At 40.0% G+C, this 17533-nt stretch overlaps 1 protein-coding gene across 1 annotated transcript in view; it reads right to left on the bottom strand.

Annotated features, from left to right (window-relative positions):
* The window catches only part of LOC104949484 (vacuole membrane protein 1-like), a 43282-nt gene that overhangs the window by 1704 nt on the left and 24045 nt on the right, over nt 1–17533 (bottom strand). The window contains exons 5-6 of the mRNA XM_010775844.1: nt 15763–15824; nt 408–510 (exon numbers count right to left, since the gene is read on the bottom strand). Of these exons, the coding sequence (XP_010774146.1) occupies nt 408–510; nt 15763–15824 (165 nt within the window). The remainder of the gene's footprint in view (nt 1–407; nt 511–15762; nt 15825–17533) is intronic.

Here is a 17533-nt window from a genome sequence, read left to right as displayed (position 1 = left end):
CCGCTGCTGCAGATACACTCTTTACAACATCAGGAGCCCTCCCCTCCAGCCCGCCCAGTGCAGCGCTAACCTACTCTGTTATTCTGGCCCTAAACAAGCCCCTGTAATCTACTCTAGCACTACAGGGCATAGTCAAGTCTACAACATTTCTCTTATTAATACAAAAAGAAAGAAATGAAACTGATTAAAAAGCAAGTGGTACAGGTAGAGAGGGTGAGAACATGAGAGAGGGAAAATGGGTCAGAGATATAAAGGGAGGCTCAGATAAAGAGAAGAAAGGGACAGAAAAAAAAGTGGAGGGAGAAGGAGTGAAAGAGGCAAAAGTAAGGGGGCCGCATTCTTGTCTTGGCGCGCGCACGTGAATGAATAGGGGCCGTGAGCTGGGGGGTCGAGGCCCCTGTACTTACAGTCGGGATCCCCTCTCCGGCGTGATGGTGCAGCTTGGCCTTCTGGGTCTCCAAGTACTCCCTGAAGGGCTTCTGCAGTGCCGCACCCAGCAGTGGAAACGCTCTGCCTCCACCAACACACAGAGACAGAGAGGGTGGGAAGAAGAGAGGAAAAGGAGGGAAAGGAAGAAGAGAGAAAGAGAGAGAGAGAGAGAGGGTAGAAGGGGAGGAAGGGGGGAGGCACAAATCACGTCACGTCATTGTTACTCACCAGCCCAAGGGCAGCAACAAAGGGAGGCATGCTGTCCTGTACAGTGTCGCTCCCCCTGCTTCCTCTCTCGGATAAGAGAGAGAGAGAGAGAGAGAGAGAGGGGGCAACGAGTGCAATCCCGTCACTGCTCATCCCCACACACACACATCCCCCCCCGACACACACAGTAAAACACAGACTATACCACAGCTCTAGAAAACAGTGCTGCTGAAAAACAAAAAGAAGAAAAAATGAAATAAAGATAAATAAAGTTGTCCGGTCCTCTAACAGCAGCGGTAGTCAGCCACATTCTCCCGCTCTGTTCTCCTCTCCTCTCCTCTCCTCTCCTCTCCTTTCCTCTCGCACACACACGCCTTCCTCTCACTCACACACACGCACCACGGTGAACCCGTTCAACTCCCCTGCAGTGCCTCCTCTGCCGCTGCAGTGGGGAGAAATGAATGACTTCTCAGAACTCTCACATTTATCACAGGCGGTTCCTGTAAGAACTGGTTTCAGCCAATTAATGAGGAAGTGAGTCGTACCCGAGCTGTGTCATCACTGGCTAAGACCTGGGGGGGATGGCCCACAGAGGGAGGGAGCTCCTGTAAGACAGCCCATATTAGGAAAACCCATACAAGATTTAGGCACCAACTACAAGCATACTACTAACCTCCCCCCCCATCCTCACACACACACAAAAAAGACGCGAGAGAATGCCCTGGAATAGCGAATGAGCGGCCCATCCCTTGGCTGGAGTTAGTGATTAATCACTAAACAAATACATACTAAAGACCTTCACTTATTCTCTTTTGTGGCTATACACACTCAATTATATCCCGAAGCCATTGTTTAAAACCTTCCTCATGTTCCTACTCTTTTGTTTAAGTTGGGGAGGCATCATCAAAGCTCGGAGATACATCAAAGATTTGAAAGCAGCTTTGCGTGGGCAGTGGTGTCACACACGGTTGAGTTTATAGCTGATAACTTTCTCCGGGGGAGGCAAGTCATTTCCGTCCCTCCACACCTCCGCACACACACCTATGTTAAATGATTTGAGTTTACAACAAGGAAGCCGTTTAGTAATCATTAACTTCATATCAGGTCATGCATTCTACATGTGAGAGCCGACAGGAAGTGTAGCAGATGGATCACGCTTTATATGACACAATAGAAAATGGTATCAAAAATCAAGTTGTTTTTTTTTGGAGGGAAACTAAGCCTCTCCTTTTCCCATCCCCCACTTTTAAAAATTCCTAACATCTAAACACTCTGAAACTCACCAAAGTAATTTAAAAAGATACGTAACCTGGATGAAATGCTGAGTATTTTGCTCATGACAAAAAGATCAGAAAACACATGTGGAAATATACCAGTTCAGCAGATACAAGTAAACAGGCGAGGACAAAGAGTAAGGGAAAGAGTTTTCAGAAATGGCGGGCGAATCATCTCCTACACGATGAGCAATACTGAGTCATGAGCCCGGGCAAATCCACCAACAAAGCAGCTCCAAGCCATGAGTCTAAAACACATTTTAATGCCTGAGAGTCACAGCACCTCACCGGCTTTACAATAAAAACTCTGCTGATTTTGTTCTTTTTTTGGGGATATATCGTTATTTTCTTCAGAAGGTTTTATGAAATTGAGGATTTAAGAATTTCTACTGTAAGTGTGTTCATGATTTACCTGCAAGTACCTGTGCTGAACATTTTAACTTGAAAGAGGTTCACAATATTGTCATTTTATTCTGATTAGGATTACCGTAAATAAGACATTTGCATGCTTTAAATATATGTAATCCATAATAATGTGTTGTACAGTGACTGCCTTAAGAAAAGGTTTTAATGTTAAGTAAAAGTTTGGAAAATCACATTTGCTAAGTTCTTTCTTTGTTGAGTAAAGGCGAGAGAGGGAAAAACCAGAAGCTGAACTTTACAACAGCCATAAGATGTAATTTGGCAAACAGTAAACCTGAGCTATTTACTCAGGAGCCACTGAACATACATTAACAAAGGGTTTGGTAAAATCCTGAGGTTTCAGTGAAACACAAAACTCCTCTCTTTTTCTCGGTAATCACTTTGTTCTGGAGGAGTCAGAAGAGACATACATTTGAACGAAAGTATTTACAGCACTTTTTAAAAAGCAGAAAATCTGTGTGCTTTAACTCTAAATGCTCTATAACAATGTCTGTTTGAACTTTAAAGGCTTATTCGTGAAAACAATCATGTCTCAATTTATGGTGATCGTTACTAGGTACAAAATGTAGATTAACTAGATGAGCATGCATCATATCATTTAGTTCCAATTAAATATAAAGATGCAGGAATAGTCATTAAGAAAATAAATAGAGTCTCTATTTGAATCGGCTGAAAACAGCAGTGACATAAATGTGCATTATATTATTATTATAAAGTAATTTATTGTCCTTGTCTTCAAACTGTTTCTAGGCATTTCGGAAGGCATTAAAGGACAGAAACTGGATTTTAACTTGATTCAATGCTGTATATCAATACAAAAAAAGTATAAGCAGTAAAAATGGTTCTACGTATTTCTTATTACAATTCTCATTTCTGTGGGTGTGTATCCAAAACATATAAATTGACATGTATTACCAAGTATTTGAAACATTGCAGTTACTCCGAACTGATCTATAAGATATGACTATATGGGCTATTTGAAATGGATAATAATAAAAAAATAATGAAAAGTCTAAAAAAGTAGCTGCTTTTACAACTAAAAACTATAAAGCCTGCATGTGTAGATCCTATCACACTTTAGAACAGTTGTTCTCAAATTGATCAAATTACTTCCAGAAGTTGTTCAGAAAAGGACACGCTTCACTTTCCTGGGTTACGAAAATGATGATCAGTAAATATGTGTGGCTTATTATCAATTTGACATGTGTAATTATTATACCTGAACATATTTTCAAACACCTCATTGTGTGCAATGTTACTAATAAAAACATGAATCTATGTAAGTGTAGGCTTCTACATATGAAGAGGCAATGATCAAAGTGATCTTCATTTAGTAACATCATTTATTTCATCTTTAAAAATGTGTGACATTTTGCAGTCCAACAAAAAAGACTAATTCAATTAAATTGTATTTATGAATTGATCCAATGTAATATAGAGAAGCAAACATTGTAATGAAAATATTTAGAGGAACGAAGTTGTTTGTAAATATCTGACATGATTAGACTTCATGTGTGAAGAGAGTTTAGTTTGATTAGACTTCATGTGTGAAGAGAGTTTAGTTGTAGCAGATATAAACCTGGATGTATGATGATTTCTAATAAAACCGAAAATACAAATAAATTGACTTTGCCCGTCTGTACAAACTCTTGAGTGTTTGTAATACGGTGCCATTGAGGTATGCAAAATGACTGTGTTGAGAGGGGAATACCACTTCATCTGAGAATAAATGCAAAGTGACCCGATGCAGTTGATTAATATTTCTGACAATAAACATATTTTACTCGGAGATACAGATGGAAAACACAGTCCCATCCTACACTGTCTTTAAACTCAGGACTTTCCCTTTTTTTCAAATCATTGAGGAATACAAAAGGTTTTGACAAATTGTATCAGAGTGCTGTCAGTGGACTTCACATTTCGTTTAACCTGTTAAAATTGTATATTTTGTTGTTATGCTGCATGTATCTGAAAAGGTCTTAACATCTGATCTGAGGGGAATATCTTGTGGTTTATTTTTAACTTCTGTGTCATGTGTGCCATTTTGTCACTTTAAGCTGCACGTGCTGTATGAAAAGTGCTATATAAATAAAACATTTTATTATTATTATCAAAGTTATTATAATTAGAGCATTATATAACAGATGCACTTATTTCTTTATGTAAAACAGCTATTGTGTTGTCATTATCAAACTGTGAAATATAAATATGAAATTATATATTTGTACAAAAACAAATAATTAGGGGTTATTAAAGATTTGTGGGGATCTGTGACCCCTACCCACTTTCCCTTCTTGACAGGACCAAGCGACTCATCTCTGCTAGGAAAAAAAAACTTTACAATTACAGTTGACGAACAGATATTTATTTTCAGTCACTTAAGTTTACCTAATTTGTCAAACGAAGAAAAATAAGCAAATACAGTATTTGGATCTTTGGGAGTTCACTGCTGGGCTGCAGGTAAAAAAACAGCATCCTCTGCTCCGAATGTATAACTTCAAAAAATAAAATGAGGGAACAAAAGCTACACATTTAGTCTCATGGCAGAGGAAATATAATGCACATATTTTGCACTGAAGCTATTCCAGCATTGGGTACAAATGATAGACCTTTCACCAGCAGTGTCAGAAATCAGGAAAACAAGCTTAAAAAATAAATCAAAATCAATCATCAGGAAAGAAATGAGCTTGAGGGATAAACTGACAAATCAATGAAAAATGGAGGGAAAACCCCACATCTCTGTACTTCCTGCAGCCTTTCTATTGCAGTGAAGGGTTAATTCATGAGTACGATGTCCGCTTCTCATTTTTTAATGAACTATCATTTCCTGCTGAGTGTGAAGCATGTTCAGGCATCCTGTGTTCGTTTTGTGAAAATTCCACAGGCTGTGAGTCAGAGAAGAAGACCTTTGACCTGTCTGCCCCCTCCTATAGCTTCCAACACATACAGTCGTAAAATGCACAATTTCTTGTCCTTTATGGTAATGGCTCCCACAAGTAAACACACACACTTGTGCCCTGATGAAAGAGAACAAGGGCTCACATGACAGCCAAACCCTGGCCAGGTCCAACTTGTTACGACATCATCACAACAACTGGCTTAGGCAATCTAGAGTGTTACCCAACGCTGCACCGGGCCACAGTTCACACCTAACATAACAGCACAGACACCGCAAGGCGCACACTGTGGTTTGTGTGACCTTAGGTACTGAAACTCTGACCTCGGTAGTATCTCTGAGCAAAACACCGGTGCTCTCACTCCTTTCCTTTTATCAGCTCAGGGCCTCATAAATCACTACTGCTCCACATTGGTTTGATCAGGTCTTAGGATAATGGAATCATGGGAGGAGAAGTGTGTTTTATTTTATTGCAAGGAACATTTGGATTCACGTGTGCATGTTGTAAGGTAATATCTCTGTGTGTGTGTGTCTGTGTCTGTGCGTGTGTGTGTGTGTGTGTGTGTGTGTGTGTGTGTGTGTGTGTGTGTGTGTGTGTGTGTGTGTGTGTGTGTGTGTGTGTGTGTGTGTGTGTGTGTGTGTGTGTGTGTGTGTGTGTGTGTGTGTGTGTGTGTGTGTGTGTGTGTGTGTGTGTGTGATCCTCCTCCAGTTCAACCGGGCTTTTTCCTGGTGACTTCACCACTAAAGCATGGAGCCCACTCCTGAGTGGAGATCCCCCTTGCCCAGTGTGTTTATCACATCTCCGCTCCACAGCCGACACACACACACACACACACACACACACACACACACACACACACACACACACACACACACACACACACACACACACACACACACACACGTTCAAAAGCTCGGACACATGCTATCCTCTCGGGTGCCCGCAGTGCTGCCAGGAAATCAGGGGGCACCAATTATAGCAGTCTATTATTCCTCTCGCTTCCCAGACAGCCACATAAAGCAGCCCTCCAACCCCCAGGTTCAGGTCGGCATGACCACAGAGACCCTGTTGGTCTGGGGGTGGAGGTGAGTGGAGTGGCTGGGTCACTGTGTAATAGGCCTTCAGCCTTCCAATGGTGAGAGAGGTTTGTTCAATGAGTCAGATGTGGCTGGAGACACATCCAGACATGTTATATGGGATCTATGGTGACATTGTTTCCTGTTTTGTAATAAACACCTCAAGACAAGACTCCTATTTGCACTTTATTAGTCCCTAATGGGAACATGAGCAGAAAAAAAGCAGAAAACTAAAACAAACCAGAGCAGATAAATTAATATGCAAGAGTATTATTGCCATCCATAAGGGAAATAAATCAGAGGTGGGAGATATTTTTAAGAGGGCAATAAAGTTAAAATGTTGAGAATAAAATTGCAATACTTGGGATAAATGTGAAATACCATTTACAGAATAAAGTTGAAATGTCAAGAATAAATGTCAAACTTTAAAAAATAAATCAAAGTACTATTGTTATTGCATATACTGAAAGTCCTTCTTTATTCTTGACATTTCACCTATATTCTTGAAACACTAAATAACAAAATGTCTCCTTTTTTCCCCCTTATGCCTGGACCTACAGTAATTCACCTTCATAGATGAAACACTTAATGATATATTAAATAAAGGGGGAAACACACCTAAGAAACCAGATTACAGGGTGGAAAATAAATGCTATTGGAATAAATCAGAACTTGAGACCAATTGAAGCCCTGTTAACTAAATGTATGCCACTAATCCAACACGACAGGGTAGCCAGTGACACAACATTGAATGTGAAGGACTTTACAGTAGACTGTGGGAATGTATACAGTCTGTGTGGTTCATATACACTGTGTCAGGCTACGAAGACAACCACATGGGTTACTACGCATCTGTCAAAAGCCACAAACCCTGTATATCTTCCGCTTCAAAACTCTATCTTCTGCTACGGCTGCTCTATAAGTGACTACCCCACAAAACAAAGGGCAAGACTTCAGCAGGATCAGTTTTTCAAATGTAAACAAAGTCTGTGAGAAGCAAAACGTAGTCAAATATTCAAAAGGGATTGTAGCTTTCTGATTTACTTTTATAAATCATACGGTACATGCATTCAGTATACGCTTTGCATTGAGTTTACATGCTGCAGAGCTTGTGGTTTGGAGCAACTGAAGGCAGATAGGTGAACGTTTCTGACGTCTGTGCGACAGTTAGCTTTTTGCTGAAACACTGATTTAATCAAAAAATTTGGCAAAGAAATTCTAACATTATTTCCCAGTTGTGTCAATGTGATTTAAGATCGCATAGCAGTTTAGTCCTAACATTAAGTAAAAGTAATACAATTGTGTTTCCAGTGGTAAATCTTCGAAGTTTGACACAAAATAAAATAATAAGCTAATGATTTATGTATGTGGGAAAAAACATAGCCTCTTTTTAATTCAGATTGCACTGGTTTTCAGAATGTGGCCTAACACGGATGATCTACAACAGGACAATAACAGGCGCATTTAAAGGAAAGATGATCATAAACAACATTCTTCTCTGTACGCATGGGCTGATGGGGGACAACATGTGTGTGCTTTGACTGAGGTGTGGTGTGGCGGGGAGGGGCTGCCCGGCTGGCCTCTGAGTCAGGTCCTGTCTGGGATCACTCCTCTCACACTACACAGACAAAGACACACAAACTCATGACAACTGGTGAGATTACAGCGCACATTACACATTTCATGGGATTCACGGACAATGCTCTTCAGTGGATGCTGCTGATCAAGAGCTCAAGGTCAGGTTGTACTCCCCTGATAAATGAGCTGCTCTAAAAAAGAATCAATGGCGTACTGTTTCCTAAAACGACATACAAGCCGTACACCGTCCTACATTAGTAATTTCATAGCCTTGGCCTGAGCATTGGTAGGAATGATTTGATGAGCGAGCAGCATGTAAAGACAAATGAATCAGGGATGAATAAAGCAGGAAGTCCACACACTGTACCCCGGAGGCACATAATACGACACCAGACCCTGGAACACGTATCTGACCTCTCCCTCTCTTTGTGTCTCTCTGACACACATACACAATTACTCATCAAAGATACAATTACAGATCTTTGTGTATCTTTGTTTGAGTCCTGCATTCTGCTATTACCTGCAGAAATAGAACTACAGTAGCCGATTTCATAAGTCTACTTAAACGATTAAATAAAATGTATTTTGGCTCAGAGTCAAAGCTCTCTGTCCGTTAATGCCTCTGTGTTTCTGTCAGAACTTCAGGGCCAAGGTAATCAGAATGGAAGTGGGGTAGATGAGAAAATGGACGCCCCGCCAGGCAACGCATTAAACTTAACGACGCTGTATAAAAAAGGGAGTCGGCCACTCAAACCCTCACTCCCACTGTCTCACCCAGTTTGCCTCTGATCCCGTAAGCCTAATGTAAGTGAGGCGTCTGACTGTGTGAGCAGAGAAGGGCAGGTCGTGGAAGGACTGATCAATGCCATCTTTGTCAGGCTGCTTCTCAGGTGACCCGAGCACACGGTGACTAATAGTATCGAAAATACTCCCTTCTGGCAGATTGGGTTAACGGGAACACGTTGCTCATATGGCTCATAGAGGGCTATTTATAGAAGCAGTATAAATGGTTAAAGAAATACTTGGACATTTTTAGATTTTTTATCACTTCACCATTCATAGTCCAATAAACCAGCACATGTAAAATGACCTAAGGCATGGGTGTCCAAAGTTAGCAAAATCAATGAAATACAGGTCAATAGGCTTGATACTTGAATATGCTTTAGGAAGAAAGACAGCCTACATCACAGCTTTTCATAGGGTTTCATTTATTTTGTTACAAAAGGTGTTGCAGCTCACACTTAAAACAGCCTCAGATTGCTTCTAAGGAAAAATATGAAGGGTTTATTTCGATCTTGTTATACAAATACGTTTTGGGCTTATTTTATCAACTCAGATTTGTTAGAGCATCTTTTTGACTTGATTGACACAATTTATTGTAAAAGAGTGTTTATTACCAGATGAATACTGTGTAATGTATTTTTACATATACATTTAAGAAGTACAATATAAGAAAGCACAAGTTTCATGCTGGGCCATATTCCATTATACTTTCACTAAAATTAATATTTTTGCGTCAAAACTATTTATACGGACAGCATTGGTTATTTAAGACAGTTGGACCACTTGATCAATAAAAGGCATAGAAAAGGTATATGTGGTTTACTTCACATCGGTTTTGTATGTTGACTTCACGAAAATACTGATGGATCAAGGAAAATAGATGCATTTTTCTTTAATTTTGGGGAGACATGAGGAACATAAAAAAAATCCTTCACTGCAGTGACTCTCAACTCTTACAAGGCCACAGTTACCTTCAACCCAGACAGCCTCACATTCAGTATGAAACCACACAAACCTAGTTTCTATATAAGCAGGGGGGGTGTTAAAGATGGGTGAAATTCAGTGGAAACAAGCAGTAACAGACTTTTTTTCCTTTCTTTAGTTCTTTTACATGTACACAAATAACTGTGCTACCGTGAAAACCCAGAATAGTTCATGGTTCTCAGCAATTTCACTTCTCCAGAAACTCAACTTTACTTGAGTTGTTTGATACTTTAACGTCAGGAAAAGCCTGTGGTGACCTCCAGGTTAGTTAGAAATAAGAACATACGATAACATAAAGGAATAGGTTCACAATAGTTTCAAAGTGTACTTGAAAAAGTCCACTTCAATCCCAAAAGCAAGTCAAAATAAATTGGGAGCAGTGTTTTCCAACAGCATTGGGCAAAATTTGTCTTCAATCATTCACCTTAATTCTTCAACTCCTGCATACCTCCAACCAGGAAACACTTACGTAATAATACAATATAAATTCTGATGTTGATTCAGATAGTTTCAGTGATAGTTCCAATGATCCAGCATTGTGAACGTACTGCCCCCGGCTGCCCTGCCCTGACCTGCGGCTCTGCCCTGGCCTCCCTCTGAGCGGGGCGTCCTGCTGTGAAGCTCTAATGCCGACAGCCGTGTGTGGCAGGAACAGCCATCTGCAGGCCCATTGTGCTGGTAATGGACTCCCGCCTTGGAGATGGACTCGCATGGAAATGGGTGCATTCTCATGGAGACGTGCACCGGTTTCTACCGGAGGACCTTTTCAGGTCTCAACTCTTCCTCTCTGCATCTCAATGGCTTCCTCCTCGAGAGCCCAGCAGCGATAGGCTTTGCTTGACACACGAGTCTGAAGGATTTGTGGAGCTCAATGCAAGACAGAGCGAGTGGCTGACTCAATCAAGAGGATGGATTACTGAGAACAGTCATCTTAAGTGCAAAGCCAGATGATGGGAAGATGAAACTGTAAAAGTGTCTCTCTTGTTGTCTCTTCTCTTTTCAACATTCTCACAAGCTTACCCAGCACCATACTCTTCCTCACACTTTGTGCTTTCCTAGACCTCTAATGCCAGTCACACCAGAGTCACCGCTGACAAGGTGTAAACACCCTGGACTCCTGCAGACAGTGAATCACCAGCAACACAATCATCACTAGAGCTGCTCTCATAATTAGACTTGTTTTTTTTCCCGCTTCACATATGGCTTCTGAAAAAGTGGCAGGAATCAGACTAAGTAATTTAGTCTAAACAGAACGACTCACTACAGATCAAAGGTGGAGACTGGTTGTCCAGACGGCATGTCAAACACAGGAAAGCTCCCTGTTCCATTACTGAATGCGAAGGCTGATTTTGAAGCTCTTCCTGCATTCCATCACCACCTCACTGGTGTAGAAACCCCATGCAGCTGAGATAAGAGAAGGGAGGACAGGGAGGACTGGGCAGAGAAAAATATGAATATGTGGCCCTGAAGTTATATTGAGCACCAAAGCAAAGATTGTTTGTTCTCTGAAGTCCTTCTGGGCTTTTTGACCTCGCTTGCACATTAAATTGAAGGGAACTCAAGAGTAGAAAATGAGCATGAGGTGGAATAAGACAAGACATTAGTCATGATAGTTTCTCAGGGTTTAGTGAGAGCTCCTTAGAGAGAGGGTATAAGTAAACATCTGGGTGAATGAAAATGTTAATTAGTAGTTTAAGTTTTCATCCTAAATGTGTTTTATCAAATCTCACAATTGGAAGGAAAGATGGGAATTCTGTGCAGGGTTTTTCTTTATATCTGAAAATGAAAAAAAGTTCCAAAATGAACCCTTAAATAAATAACAGCATGAAACCTCTTGATCAAAGCCTTAATCAATGTGAGTTAGCAGATTCGTCTTCCTTCTTAACAATGACTGTACACGCATGGCTGGCCTTGAAGAGGAGACATCTGTACGTTAGTCACAGGACATAAGAGAAGCCCAACAAGTCTGATCACACACAGCTCCATCCGACCTGCTTATCAGTTCCTGTTATCAGCCAGAGAGGCATCCAAGCAGGGTTTTATTGTGACTTTGTGGCAGTTCAAAGCTGAAATTATCTTTATTATTATCCCACCACTGCTGACAGAAGCTCATAGATTTAACCTTAAATGCTTTGCCCGGCAGGAAAACAAGAGCGAAACTCATCTGCCAGAGATATAAGAGTCTGTTTCCACAATACACTCCAATAAGTCATATATCAAGTTTGAAATGCCTGACATTTGTAACAGACAGTAATTAGAAAAACAGTGGAAAAGGGAATAACAAGATTGAACAACTGTGAAAGGACAGAACTTATGTTTCCACAAAACCTTTTTTGTCCAGTCTTGCTTACTCAATGAACATCAGATAGTCTTAAATGTATAATGTAAAGTTGAAGTCACTTATGTTCAACTTGTTCTAAAATAAGTATATTTTCTACATTTGATTTCCAGTTGTTGAAAAAATAGCTCCTGGGTTGGTCAGGTTTGTTAGGAGAGGTGATGAAAATGGCTGATGACAGTTGTAGAGCCTGATGACATTTGAGCCTCGGATCCAAAGCTCTCTTGTGAAACAGAATTTCACTCACACACTTTCCGTTTGTCATTCACAAAAAAACTCCTTTCCTGATGTCAACCGCTGACGAAAAAACGAAAAATTTTGAGAAATATCCCCAAGAAATTCCCACATTTGGATATGAAATAAAAATGAATTGACATAAATACTACGACTAGATGATGATACACACTTTTGTGCAATACACAGTGATTTCCTAATGAAACGTTCTTGAGTAAGAAAATATTAATCGTCATTTGTACAGCAATGTTGGCCAAATGAAACATTGATCTATAATGCTGCACTGAACTGCGGATATTATTTGTTAAAAATCACAATACATCGTCCAGCCAGCAGCCAGGGTTTAAGTGTTTTCTTTTTTATCATATCAGCAAAGGCCTGATTAAGGCAAAGCATTCATTTCATTCTTATCACCCAAACTGTTTGTGTTGACTCATTTTAACACATGGGTTACATACAAAAATGTATAAATACAAAATGCATTTCACAGAATTCACCAGATAAAATAACTCCTGTTTGTGTACATTTTGAAAAAAAAAAAAGTAATGATTAGTTTAGTTTAGTTTATTTATTTTTTTCGAGCGTTTAAAACCAAAGAAAATACAAATGAAACAAAAGATGATGCAGACATGATACAGTACTATACAAATGAATCCAATAACAAAACGAAATATTTAATTAATAATTGAATAATCTGTAGTATCATTGTCTGATATCAATAAACAACAAATCTTTTGCTAATTACACGTCCGAAAAGGAGTCGGAAGAAGTTTACACTTATTTAATCCGACCCCTTCTGCCTTTTTTTTGTTTGTTTACATCTTAATACATGTTAACATACAATATCAATGTATACTTTAACCTTGAATAATTTATATAATCATTCATATAATATATACAGGCAAGTTTAATTCATAGTGAAATATGTTTTTGTGGGGTTTGTCTGTAAGCTGAAAAGAGGTTTTGATTTCATGATTTTAAAATGTAATTAAAGCAACAATGATAACAATTCTGTAATAAAATAGAAAAACAACAGTGTCAGGATAAATGTTCAGTGTTTGGTACATTTTCTGTGTGTGGTTATTTGAAATGTTTTCAGTCCAAACATTACACAGGCTCCGTGAGAAGACAGCTTCTCTCTCTGTGTGTGTGTGTGTGTGTGTGTGTGTGTGTGTGTGTGTGTGTGTGTGTGTGTGTGTGTGTGTGTGTGTGTGTGCGTGCGTGCGTGCGTGCGTGCGTGCGTGCGTGCGTGCGTGCGTGTGTGCCACCTAACAAAAAATGTCTTTATTTTTTCCATTTAAAATGGCTTTAAAATATTTAGCGAATAATAAAAAAAGTGAAGGCATAACTGGATATATACATTATCGATATTGTCCTCATATTGTTCAGCCTTCGTATGTCATGTGAGAATGAAATCACCATGTCCAAAGTCCAAGAGCGACTTCAGTCACCAACAAAAACGACTCCTTCAGTTTACTAAAACCATAGCCAAATAATTAATACAAACTGAGCCTAAATAATAAAGTTCCTCACACAATTGATTACAATAATTATATATTTGCAGTCGTTATGCTGAATAACTTTTACACACTTTGTGTCTTTGTTTAATCATCAAGAAAAAATGAGAGAAAAATATAGCACATGATGCACAAGCTGCTTACATGCCACATGGGTTAACCAAAAACACCTCAGATGCTATTAAGCTATCTGACCACTCAACAAATTAATTATGAATGTAAGAACTTTCAAAGGCATAATGATCAAACATATAATTCCTTTTGTTATAAATTTGGATTGGAGTAAATGAGTTGCCTGCATGTGGATGAGGTGACAAGAAAAGGCACAACAAATCAAAAGGTTGATAATTAGTATAACTGACTTTTGAGAAAGCATTCACAAATAGGAAACATGTGAACGGCGTATCAACTGTAGGTGCCTGCATTAAAATGTGTGTAAAGGTGTAAGCTTATTTCAAGCACACGCATAGTTAACACTGACACGGTTAGAGCCTAAAGAGTACAACTGAAAGGCTGTCACCCATTCATAAGGTGATGTGTGATTGAGAGTGAGAGTAGAAAGGCCTGAGAGGAAGGAAGCTGACGGTTGACACGAGGGAAACTTCCTCTAGAGAAGAAGCGGGCGGTGAGTCAAAATGAAACCTGTCAATAACCAATGATCTGTCGCCGTGAGCCTGCAGCTCAATGAACAGTGACTGACACTCGCACGCACGCACTCACGCACGCACGCACTTGTGCTATGTAAGCTTCATCAATTAGCCTAGATTCGAAAAAATATTTATAATTGTGGCATTAAAACAAGAAATAAAGTACTGTCTGTATAAATACACATGTTGCATGTTACATGGAAACAAAGCAAACGAGCAAAAAACACAACATGGCAAGGACGAGAGCTGATGCAATCTCATCGTCTGTATTCAGTAAGTGTGTGTGTGTGTGTGTGTGTGTGTGTGTGTGTGTGTGTGTGTGTGTGTGTGTGTGTGTGTGTGTGTGTGTGTGTGTGTGATAAAGAGTACACCAGTGTACAAGTGTGTATGAGTTGTGTGTGTGTGTGTTATAAATGGTACTCCCACCAGCAGGTGTGTGTGGGGCATTTACCAGCTGCAACCCCTGGCATCTCTACAAGGACACCCATTATGACACCCATCAGCACCCACACCCAGCACCAAGGCTCTTTCAACTTGTTGGAATTAATTGCAAGAAGCCCAGAAGATGAATGTGTTTGTGTATGTGTGTTTTCTACATTTTGTTTGCATGGTTTTTATAAATGTTTTCCTGGTTTTGTAACCAGCCTGTTTCAAATGCCTCCTGATAAATCCAGTCCTAATGCTGCTGGGGTTAATTCAACACCACACTGATGCTGTTTCCAGGTTGGCAAACACAAATACTGGCATGTAATTGGGGTAATAATCATTAACAATTCTTGCAATCGAGGTCTTAAAATCTGAAGGGCCTTAGTTTATGAAAACATAAATGTTTAGATCATGGTGATCAATCAGGACACTCAAAAGAGGCCCTCTTCTTTTGTTTTGTCTCAGGTATCGACTGGTTAAAACTGCAGCAACAGTGCGTCATGCGAGATAAAGCAGAAAGGAGGTTTCCGTGAAGAGTTCATCCTTTCCTGTGAAGCAACTAGAACATGCCCATAGTCATCCAGTGGAAAAATACAAGCCATTAATCACCTTGAAGGCTATAACGGCAAACTTAGGAGCCAAAAGCAAAACAAAATGTGACCAAATAGTATTTCAAACAGTACAAGGAGACAAGACATCTTCCAAAATTCCCCATGTTTAATTCAAAGCCACCTCTGACTCTGCGTGACCTTCACATAAAGGAGGAGGCGCCATCTCCCACAAAGGGACATAAATTACTTGAATGCCACATGCCCACCTGAAAAGGTCCCTCAATCGACAAGTTCTGCATTAACTCTTTCATGTGAGATAGCTGTACTCCAACAGGGTACTTTTGGTGAGCAAGCCATCACGCGCACACACTCACACACGCCCGTTGAGGCTTACTCACCCGATGAGGGAGACCATCTGCTCCACTATGTGCCTGCTGAAGGTGAGGATCACGAACAGTTTCTGTATGACAAAGACAGAAAGAGCGATTCAGTTACTGATCCATGAGGTCACCAACAAGGCAGAATGTGCATCATGGTTCAAACAGTGATTCTGTAACGTCCCCTTACACACACACACACACACACACACACACACACACACACACACACACACACACACACACACACACACACACACACACACACACACACACACACACACACACACACACACACACACACACACACACACACACACACACACACACACACACACACTGCCCATAACGCACCGGCCCATGCCTTGCACCACCAAGGCGGTTTGGGGTAAAAGGGGCCCACAAGCCGGCCTTTTGTCATGGAGGGCAGGAAATAAAAGGCTCTATGACACATGAAATACACAGTACGCTAGGTCAGCATATCATACTGGCCGTCCTAAAAAGAGTGTACGTGTGTGTAGGAATCAAAGGAGATGTGTCATAGCTTCAAAGGGAGGCTGGAGGCTCCTGTCCTGTATGATTTCTGCTTAGTCATCGGTCAGAAGGCGGCTGACAGGCGACTGACAGCCATTCGGGCTCCTATCAGACTGTCCTGCTGCAGGGGGGCAGGAAAAAGGAACCAATAATTGACTTGATTTTATTGGTCTTTTCCATGCCCTCTGAGTTTTTACAAGTTACTGTATTCCCATAAACAAATATGCGTTTTGACCACTAAAAATCCAGTATCATCTCGGTTGCCTTCAACATGCCATTAGAAAGGCTTACCCCAACAGAGCCATCATTACAAACTCATGTTGAGCTGAAAAGGATTGTTCGAACCCACAGAGCCCTTATTTTATATTCTAGTCCAGATCCAAAGGTTTCCAAAGACACTAAATATATACTGCCGAATTATAGGGACAAGTGTATAAAATGATACACGACGAGACGACTAGAATTTCCATCTCATGTAATGATGGAGGCATAAAAATTTCATTTGAATATTTCACTCTATACGGTTGCGCAAAGCTTCAGTTAAATGAATATATATTATAATATGAAACAGTAGACCACGTAATCCAACGTTTAACATTAGTTAGTGAAACTGAGCCTAATGATAAGCCGAAAAGTTTCGAAGATACTTTAAAAGCATGTGTTACTGATGAAATACAATTAAACACTTCTCGCTGATATTATGGAATACAAATGCCTATTGAGTATATTGATCACAGGATTTAACGATAATATCACACAAACTAGCCTCATTGGAGGTAATGAGGAATAATAATATCTTCCAGGACGATTAAAAACAATAAGACATCTACAGAGTGAGATAGATGATACTATAAGTGAAGTAAAACAAATGTGACAGCCAAATTATCACGTTTGCATGGCTACACTATAGATAACATTAACAATGTTAATTTAATGTGACAACGGTCTTTGATCAGTGCTTTGTTACAGAGCTCTTTGTAAGGTTATGTAACATGTCATCCACTTCATACATGTGTTTGGTCACTTTAATTTGTGTTGGGCCTCAGGACCTCATGGAAAGTAAGCCAGTTTGAGTTAAAGACTTGCAGTCAAAATGTTGACCATGTCACAAAAATAACAAAACACATAATTGACAGTTGCTATCGTACTATTTCTGGGCCTAACCGTATGTAAATCCTCTCCAAAACCCCCAACTTCAGGAAGAGATTTTGGAGTATTGCTTTTAAATATTGATTTTGTTCACACACATCTATTCAAC

This window comes from Notothenia coriiceps, unplaced genomic scaffold (assembly GCF_000735185.1).
Source record: "Notothenia coriiceps isolate Sejong01 unplaced genomic scaffold, NC01 NC01_scaffold00016291, whole genome shotgun sequence".
Lineage (NCBI taxonomy): Eukaryota > Metazoa > Chordata > Actinopteri > Perciformes > Nototheniidae > Notothenia > Notothenia coriiceps.
Note: the sequence above shows the minus strand (reverse complement) of the source record. Positions and strands in the feature narration are given on the sequence as shown.